This window comes from Solanum lycopersicum, chromosome 12, assembly GCF_036512215.1.
Source record: "Solanum lycopersicum chromosome 12, SLM_r2.1".
NCBI classification, from domain to species: Eukaryota; Viridiplantae; Streptophyta; class Magnoliopsida; order Solanales; family Solanaceae; genus Solanum; species Solanum lycopersicum.
In genome coordinates this window covers 48,224,344-48,234,881 of record NC_090811.1, presented here as the reverse complement: position 1 = coordinate 48,234,881, position 10,538 = coordinate 48,224,344, and the positions used below count along the sequence as shown (strand labels likewise).

Below are 10,538 nucleotides of genomic sequence, written 5' to 3'. Positions count from 1 at the left end.
GAAATTTGAGGTACCACTATTTCTTTAACATGTTTAATCCGTTTTATCTTGGGAAAAATTAATCCATAAAATTGGGTACAGTGAGGGGATTAAATTTCTTAAGGACACACAGTAGTTTCTGTGAATTCGGATTACTTCTTGTATTTTATGTTTTTTTCTAATTCATCTTATTTCTGTTTCTGTTTATTAACCTTATAAATACAGGTTACTATAACAATAACAATCTTAAGAAATTTAACAGTTTCTGTATTTGAGGTTTCTGGAGATTAAAACCTTTATGGTTTTCTACTCTACTTGAATTTTTAAAATTCATTCGTTTAACCATTAAAAGAACATAAAAACTTTATCGTTAAATAAAAAATAATTTGTGTAAAGATTTGCTCTTTACTGTTAGTATTTCAAATACTTAACTTATCTGCCATTTGTGACAGAAAAAAACTAATTCAAGTCAAACAAATGCTGGAACAGTAAGTGCTGCAACAACATCGGTTGCACATAATCATTCAAATGCTGCCTTAGCGCCGACTGAGAAACTTGCAAAGTTTTATGGAGTCGACTTTAATAGATGGCAGCAAGAGATGTTCTTCTATCTCACTACGTTGAGTCTTTAGAAGTTCATTAATGAGAATGTAGCTGTTATGTCAGATGAAACTCTGGCTGATGAATGATTCTTGGTAACAGAAGCATGGACACACTCAGATTTTTTGTGTAAAAATTATATTTTGAGTGGTTTGCAAGATGATCTGTACAATGTGTACAACAATGCCAAAACCTCAAAAGAACTCTGGGATGCTTTAGAAAAGAAGTACAAAACTGAAGATGTCGGAATGAAGAAATTCATTGTGGCAAAATTTCTGGACTATAAGATGATAGATAGTAAGACTATTGTCACCCAAGTTCAAGAATCGCAGGTCATAATCCATGATCTCCTTGCCGAAGGTATAAATTTATTTAATACCTATGTTAGAAATATTAAGTTTTCCCTTAATAATCACATAATCTTTAATGTAGGATTGATTGTGAATGATGCTTTTCAAGTGGCTACAATTATTGAAAAGTTACCTCCATAATGGAATGACTTCAAAAATTACTTGAAGCACAAAGGCAAAGAGATGACTGTTGAAGATCTCATAGTAAGGTTGAGAATCGAAGAGGATAATAAGGTTGCAGAAAAGAGGTCACGTGGTAATTCAGCAATATCTGGAGTAAATTTTGTTGAAGAAGATCCCACAAAATTAAATAAAAGAAAGAAAGCATCTGGTCCAAAAAGCAACCCTCCTAAGAAGAAATTCAATGAAAACTGCTTTAACTGTGGTAAACATGGTCATAGGGCTATTGAATGCAGGGTCCAAAGAAGACAAGAAAAAGAAGGATCAAGCAAATTTGGCTGAATCCAAAGGAGAAATGGACGATCTCTGTGCAATGCTTTCAGAATGTAACTTGGTTGAAAATCCAAGAGAATGGTGGATATATTCTGGTGCCTCATGCCATGTTTGTGTCAACAAAGAATTATTTTCATCATATACTCCAGCACTTACAGATGAAAAATTATTTATGGCAAACTCCGCTGTTGCAAAGGTGGAAGGAACTGGCAAAGTCCCATTAAAGATGACATCAGGCAAGGTGGTGACTTTGAATAGGGTCTCATATGTTCCAGAATTGAGAAAGAATTTAGTTTCAATTCTAGTTCTGACCAAGAATGGATTTAAATGAGTATTTGTTTCTGATAAAGTAGTAGTAAGCAAAAATGATATGTATGTAGGAAAAAGCTACCTTAGTGATGGCCTTTTCAAACTCAATGTAATTGCAGTTGATATGAATAAAGATTTTGCTTCTTCTTACTTGCTTGAGTCTAAATGTTTATGGCATGAACGTTTGGGGCATGTTAATAACAAAACCTTGCGAAAACTGATTAACTTAAATATTTTGCCAAAATTTGAGTGCAATTAGTCAAAATGTCAAATTTGTGTTGAATCTAAGTATGATAAGCATTCTTATAAATCTGTTGAAAGGAATTCAAATCCTTTATTCACACTGATATTTGTGACATGAAGTCAACACAATCACGTGGTGGGAAAAGTATTTCATAACTTTTATTGACGATTGCACTAGATATTGTTATGTATATTTGCTAAATGGCAAGGATGAAGCAATAGATGCATTTAGGCAATATAAAACTAAAGTTGAAAATACGTTAGATAAAAAGATCAAAATGATCAGAAGTGATAAAGGTGGAGAATATCAATCTTTATTTGCAGAAATATGTGTTAGAAAATGGAATAATCCATCAAACTACTGCTCCCTACACTCCTCAGTCTAATGGAATTGCAGAAAGGAAAAAATCGAACTTTAAAAGAAATGATGAATTCATTACTTATAAGTTCAGGTTTACCACAGAACTTGTGGGGGGAAGCTATCCTTACAGCAAATCAAATACTTAACAGAGTGTCTCACTCAAAGACAAATGTAATTCCATATGAGAAATGGAAAGGTAGAAAACCCAATTTGAAATATTTCAAAGTGTGGGGATGTCTAGCCAAAGTCAAAGTTCTTATACCTAAGAGGGTAAAAATAGGACCTAAGACGGTGGATTGTGTATTCACTGGATATGCCACAAACAGTAAGGCATGTCGATTTTTGGTTCATAAGTCCGAACATCCGGATATTCATGATAATACAGTAATGGAATCAGATAGTGATGAATTTATAGAACATATCTATCCGTATAAAACTAGACTTGAGTCATCTAGTGGAGGATCTAAACAACCCAGAGAAGAACCAAAAGAGAATGAACAAAATTAAGAAAGTCCAAGACGCAGTAAACGTCAAAAGACATCTACTTCATTTGGATCAGATTTTGTAACATTTCTTCTTGAAAGTGAGCCTCAAACATTCAAGGAAGCAATGTTATCTAGCGACTCAACCTCTTAGAAGGAGGCTGTTAATAGTGAAATTGAATCAATCTTAAGCAATCATACTTGGGAGTTGATTCATCTTCCTCCAGGGAACAAACCCTTGGGTTCAAAATGGATCTTTAAAAGGAAGATGAAAGACGATGGAACTATTGACAAATATAAAGCAAGACTTATTGTCAAAGGTTTTAGACAAAAATAAGGTCTTGATTATTTTGACAAATACTCGCCAGTGACTAGGATTACATCAATTCGGATGTTAATTGCACTAGTTGTAGTATACGGTCTTGAAATTAATCAAATGGATGTGAAAACAGCCTTCTTAAATGGAGAGCTTGAAGAAGAAATTTACATAGAACAACCTAAGGGTTTTGTAGTTCCTGGTAAAGAAAAGAAAGTGTGCAAACTTATTAAGTCACTTTATGGACTAAAACAAGCACCAAAACAATGACATGCAGAGTTTGATCAAACCATGTTGTCAAATGGATTTAAGATCATTGAATATGATAAATGTGTTTACATTAACGATACTCCAAATCAAGAAGTTATTCTATGCCTATATGTAGATGACATGTTTATAATGAGCAAAGACATTGATAATATAAAAGCTACAAAGCGTATGCTCGGTAGTAAGTTTGATATGAAAGACTTAGGAGTTGCTGATGTGATATTAGGAATTAAAATTCTTAAAACTCCTAACGGTCTAGCATTGTCTCAAACTCATTATATTCAAAAGATACTTGAAAAATTCAAATTTTTGAATTTTAAAAGGGCAAAGACTCCAATTGATGTAAACCTTTTTCTTGCAAAGAATAAAGGTGAAAGTCAGTCTCAATTGGACTATGCTAGCGTATTGGGAAGCTTAATGTATGTCATGAATTGTACACGACCAGACATAGCTTGCGCTATCAGTAAACTGAGTCGATACACAAGTAATCCTAATCGAAATCATTGGTTGGCAATGAAGAGAGTTTTGGGATACTTAGATGACACTCAAAACTATGCTTTACATTACAACAAATATCCAGCCGTTCTTGGGATATAGTGATGCAAATTGGATTACTGGTCAACTAAAACAAAATCCACAACTGGATACGTTTTTACTATTGGTGGAGGAGAAATATCTTGAAAATCATCCAAACAAACATGTATAGCTCTCTCTACGATGGAGTCTGAATTCATTGCTTTAGACAAGGCAGGTGAAGAAGTTGAATGGCTACGGAATTTCTTAGAAGATATTCCATTTTGGCCAAAACCAATAGCCCCTATATGCATACACTGTGATAGTCAAGATGCAATAGGAAGGGCTGGAAGCATCATGTATAACGGCAAGTCTCGTCACATAAGACGAAGACATAACTCTGTGAGACAACTACTCTCTAGTGGAATTATCACAATTGACTATGTGAAGTCAAAAGATAATGTGTCGGATCCACTTACAAAAGGCCTAAATAGAGAGAGAGTTGAGAAATCATCGACGGAAATGGGACTATGGCCGAGAACAAGTCATCGTGACGATAACTCTACCTAGAAGACTGGAGATTCCAAGATCTAAGTTCAAGAATATAAAACAAAGTCATTGATAACGGTTCAACATTGTCAAGAAAAAATTATTATTTTATGGTCCATTCTCATGATGAGACAATGTTTAGTAACCAGGATAAAAATATAAGGACTTTTTAATGGTTTCTAAGTTTGATACAGGGAATATCAAATGGTGTATCTATGGGATAACACATTTAGAAATCACCTATGTAAGTGTGAAGTGTAAGCCGCTTCAAGGAGAATCTGGTAAGGCCAGTTCTTTAAACATTTACTATCCAAGATGTGTTCATGGCTGAAATGAATAAAACAATGAGAACTAAGAACAATTTAAGGGTTAATTGTGTGACATATGTTGTCTAGGTATTCGCCAAAGCTCGACGGTTCAAAGATATCAAATTTACCGATTGACCGAGTATATTCGATATATGTTCACTACGGAAAGTTTAAAGGGAAACCTACTTATCCAGATGCAATTAACCTTTACCTACAATACACAGAAGTTTTTTATGCATATGTTTTAATAATAGCCTTCCCCATTCATGTGGGGGATTGTTGGGGTTTAGAAACTGTGAATGGGGAGAATATGAAAAGTGAGGGAACTACTTTGGAGGGAAAATGAAAAGTCATTTGCAAAGTGCAAAAGAAAAGTCATTTCTCCCATATTGGCAAAAGAAAGGGAAATTGTTGTACATATATAAGGAAACACTTCCATTACTTCTTAAAGAGCTAAGAAGAAGATGCCCCCTCACGCCGTCGTCGTCGTCGCTCGCTCGGCCTCAGCCTCGGATTTGGATTTGGATTTGGATTTGGCAAATGATGTGATTGATTGATAAATTTTTTTGACAAAATTTATTTAATCAGTTTTTGTTAAATCAAATAAATCATGTTAATATTATCTTTTATAAATTTGCGGGTAACAGTAACATTCCGAAAAGTTGTTACTCTTTCCGAAAAGTCGTTACTTTCCCAAAAAAGTCGTTATTTTCCTAACAGACACAATTTTCCGAAAAATTGTTATTTTTTCCAAAAGACACAACTTTCTGGATAAAATGGGTCTGAACAGATTTCACTGAACAGACACATTCCTTGCTGAAAATGGCTATAAAAGGAAGTCAATTTTTTATTTTTCAAACACTGAAAATTTTTCCTTCTCTGCATTTATTTTTCTCTCAAATTAAATCAATGTGTCGATCGACTGAGTCTGTGTGACTTGTTGCTGTTCTTAAGTTCGTTGAAGTTAAAGAAATTTGAGGTACCACTATTTCTTTAACAGGTTTAATCCGTTTTATCTTGGGAGAAATTAATCCATAACATTGGGTACAGTGAGGGGAATAAATTTCTTAAGGACACACAGTAGTTTCTGTGGACTCGGATTACTTCTTATATTTTATGTTTTTTTTCTTCTTCATCTTATTTTTGTTTCTGTTTATTAACCTTATAAATACAGGTTACTACAACAATAACAAGGACTTTGTCTTAGAAAGACAATAGCTAGTGGTTTCACCTAAGCTTAAGATTATAGTCCTTACCTTGGCAAGTAGGACAATCTATTTTTCGTAAGGGAAAGACATTAGAAACCATGTTATAGCTCACATGATTTATGTTGGTTAACAGTATCTCCAAGTTCGGTTTTTCAGATTTTTGTTTTGACCCTACATTCAGTTATTTCAGTTGCATGTTTTGCTACTTTGTTATTGCATCAGTTCATGTATTTCAGTTTCAAATTCAGTTAATTGTCTCATATTCATCATGTCCAACTTTATAAATTATCATACATATATTGCATACTCAGTTCATTCAAAGTACTGATTTACATACCTTTTGTGTCTATATCTTCAATGAGATGTAGATTCAGGTTCTTACTATCAGGATCCTATATAGTCAATCAGATTGCAGATTCAGCCTAGCAGATGATGAGTTCACTTATTTTGATAAGTACTCAAGTGAATTTGTTGTTCTAGTATGTTATTCCTGTTCGCATGTATTGATTGAATAGAGCAAGGGTCGTGTCCTAACTTGTTATAATCAATATTAATAGAGGCTTCATAGATTGTCAGTTAGAGTTTGTATTCAGCCGATTCTATTCCATATTCTTTTCACATTAGGGTTATTCTAATAGAAAAATATTGAGAACATAGAGGCAGGATCATTCCCCGAACTCACCTCCAGTCTCAAGTTAGCTGAATCCTTCCTCCAAATCTCGCTGGAAAGGGGGTCTAACTTCAGTATTCGCGTTACCAGGGTAGTATCTTGATGTTCATGTAGGCTATGAGTTATTAATAGTAGACTATGATTAGCAAAATGTATGCATAACATAGATTTGATGGATGAATCATGATTATGGATGAGGATATGATGCTTGGATGGATAAAACATATAATTAAGGATTAAAGGAAGTACAAGTGCATGTTAATATGTTATGATATGAATCCTTAATGCATATTTTGTGTTGGTATGACTTACTTGATGAATTACCAGGTTAATATGTATATACACTAAAAGAACAATATGAACTTGTAAGCTAGGGGTTTGGATTAATTATCCCTTCTAGGGATCACCTGGTCTTGTTGATGGCTTGAGGGTGTGTTGTTGAGGCTGAATTCAGGTTAGGCTGTTGATCATGATAATGAATAAGGCATTCGTAGGTTATGACTATTTGAAGTTAACTTTGACTTAGACTCATGTATATACTTGAGTTAAAAGCTTGTTGATTGGTCATGAATGGATCAGATACCACGCTGGTAAGTAAGATATATCATATATACATGTTATATTACGAAGAGAGGGATACCACGCCAGCGCATATACATACATACATATATATGTATATAAAATATATATATATATATATATATATATATATATATATATATATATATATATACATATATATGTATATATGTATATAAAATATATATATATATATATATATATATATATATATATATATATATATATATATATATATATATATATATATATATACATATATACATATATATATATATATACATATATATATATATATATATATATATATATATATATATATATATATATTGGAGGGTAGGATATTATGCTGGCATGGTACATGGACAATGTTGATCCCCTTTAGATCATGGATATTGGCATAAATAAGGCTATTGGCCATACAGATCATGGATATTAACTTTATTTGTTGTTGTTTGAGTTCATGATGAACCTGAGTTGTTGGGTGACTGTGTGGCTTGACATTAATATGAATTACTTTGAGATGAAAATACTTAAGGACTATGTGAGCTATTATTGAATGGCCTATGTTGTAGTGGGTAGATCTATTGGTCCATAAATACTTGTTATGTGTTGCAGGTTTGACATATCGATGATGAGGCTAATCACTACGTTTACTTGTTTCATAAAATAAATCTTGTGATCTTTATGTTTATGTTGCGTGATTTAACAATGGTCAGCTGATGATGCTTACCAGTACATGTGGTGTGTTGATACTACTCTTACTACATCCGTTTTGGGGTGTAGATGTGTTGCAGGTTAACTAGAAGACTCTTATGTGCCCGCAGGATCCATGACATATTTTTTCAATTTCTAAAGTCTTTCTAGATTGGGAAGACTTGATGCTTTCTTTCCTTCAACCCATGTCAAGCATTATCTATGTTGTTCAATTGTTTATGACCGGCTAGCAAGATTTTAGACTATTTCTGTTCTAATTATGTTGTTCAAGTATTTACAAATTTTGTCAAATTGGCAAACTTTATGTGTTGTTAAGTTGTTCATATTTCATAGATTCTTTTTCACTTTTTTTCTTGTGATTCATCTCACTATTTTCAACTTGACAACCTCAATATTGTTTAATTACTTACAAGCTACAACGATCAAATAAGTTATATTACTTGCAAGAGGGAAGAGGAGGGCAAAGAAGACGAGTTTGGATAAAGAAGCGGAAACCTAATTTTGTGCAACTTGTAAAATTCGGAAAGAAAGTTTAACATCAATAATTGAGTATATGATAGTTGTATATATAATGTAAAAATCCTTCAATAATTACATAACTCATGATCAAAGGTTGACAGTATAACCAACCGGGGTTGTGCTGGAGTGGTAAATATTATTTTATTCTTAATCAAAATATTGAGTCTTTCACACTATACTATATAACATATATTAGCCTAATTCTGAAGAATCCAAGAGACTCCATCTTTTAGCCTCTGGCGCTCAAGTTTACAAGTTATTGGTTTCCTATTCTCAATTTGATACTCATTCACCACCTCATTACAATATACACGTTATAGGTATTTGAATGCTTTCAGAACAAAATTCATCAATCATCACCAGATCAGCAAAGAGGACTTTAACCACCCTCTTTTTATCACTCTCTCTATATTTATATATACACAGCTAAACGAAATTCGACTTGATTTCTTTCACTCTGCCCAAAATTCCCTTCTTTTTCGTGTGTAGTTAGTAAGTGATAAGTTAGTACATATGCCTATGAAACGGCAGGGATGCTGCAAGTGCCACGGCAATTGAAACCTTCAATCCTCACAGGAGCTGAATTGTTCCCAAACTTCATGGGAACACAACCACCTCCGGTCACACGACTGGAGGTGGAAAAGGGTAGTGCTGATTCTGGAAATGGTTGTATAGGTATAAAGCTGTCGTTGCCAAAGTTAGCATCTTGAATTAGGGGATTTGAAGCCCTGGTAGGCGGAGACCCGCAGAAAAATGGATTGGAATTTGAATACTCAACATCATACCTCCCCTGATTACAGAAAAAATCAGAAATTCTCAGTTTGCCTAGTTCCACAAGTTTCAAAATTCATAATTATAGTTTTGATAACTTTTTACAATAATGTTACCTCGGTGAGTATCAAATCCAGAATGTCAGTTTCAGCTTTCAAATCACAAAACTCCACTTCTTGACTGATAAAATACCCAAATAAATAAAGGTAAACAGAAAACAACAACAACAAAAACAAGAAGAAAAAACAGAAAACATACTTGATTTGCAGAAATGTAGCATTTGTGTTGAACCGTTGATTAGCCACACTCTCTCGAGGCTTGGGACAAACTACGCCTTTAGAGACATCAATCTCTCTGAAACTAACGAAGCCATTTTGACAATAAGCAAATTTGTTCATTTTTGTTCTACTGTTCAAAGCCTGGAAAACAAGAAAGAGGATTATGATAAACATTTATGTTAATACCCACAAATGTAATTTTAATTAATTAATACTATATAGAAATGAAAATTACTAAATCTAAAGATCAGAAGAATTTCATGGTTGGAAGAGATTTTCGGCAAATAATTGGTACCTGGTCGGTTTAATTTTGAAGGGAGAGAAAGTGGCAAAAGGGAAAATTTTGGTGAGAGAGATTTTTAGATGCCAAATGCAGATTTATATTTATGGAAGAGGATAGGAAAAAAAACGCGTGAAAATTAATGATTTGTCTATCCACATGGGGTTGAGGTTCTCATCCATATTACTTCTCCGCTCACTTTTAATTATTAAAATTTTTTCTTTAAATTAAGATACAAATCTTTTCATTGAATATATTCTACATACTTTAAAAGAATAATGTAATTTAATTTGATACGAAATTAAAAGTGAAGCGAGATGAAATTTATGGGTTTGAACGACTCTACTAGCTTTTTTGTAGACCATGTATTTATATTATAAAATTATTATATAAATATATGTATATTAACATATGAACCCCCTAACAAAATTGATTTTTAACCCCCAAACACCTAACCTTTCTCCGCCTCTGCACGGAGTTTAAAAGATATGAGAAGACTTTTATATCTTGTGGTGCTAAATTGAAGTTAGTTTAAATGTACAAAATTACCCTTTGATCTTGTGGCTTTAAACATATTACGTGGAAAACTGATTCTAAAATGTTACTAAAAAAAAGAGGTCATTCTTTCTTAAACAGACAAAAAAAAAATCATTCTTTTTGAACGGAGAGAGTATATTGTCATGTATTTTTTTATTTGATATGTAAAAACTTGTACTTTCTCGGATTCTTTTTGTATGTCATCTTTTTTATAAAAAGTTGAACAATAATATTTGTTATTTTATAAAA

The 10,538-nt window shown here is 32.9% G+C and overlaps 1 protein-coding gene across 2 annotated transcripts; it reads right to left on the bottom strand.

Moving 5' to 3' along the window:
* Window positions 1-8,435: 8,435 nt before the first annotated feature.
* Window positions 8,436-9,905, bottom strand: LOC101258832 (uncharacterized). Of its 2 annotated transcripts, none has more exons than XM_004252189.5 (4): window positions 9,768-9,905; window positions 9,453-9,613; window positions 9,311-9,374; window positions 8,436-9,213 (listed from the first exon to the last, which is right to left on the bottom strand). In XM_004252189.5, exons 2-4 carry the CDS (start codon window positions 9,590-9,592, stop codon window positions 8,941-8,943), a joined length of 477 nt encoding a protein of 158 aa, XP_004252237.1. In that variant the 5' UTR covers window positions 9,593-9,613; window positions 9,768-9,905; the 3' UTR covers window positions 8,436-8,940. The 2 variants fall into 2 exon arrangements, with proteins under 2 accessions (XP_004252237.1, XP_069148611.1); XM_069292510.1 differs by having other exon boundaries at window positions 9,708-9,819.
* Between the last annotated feature and the right edge of the window lie 633 nt (window positions 9,906-10,538).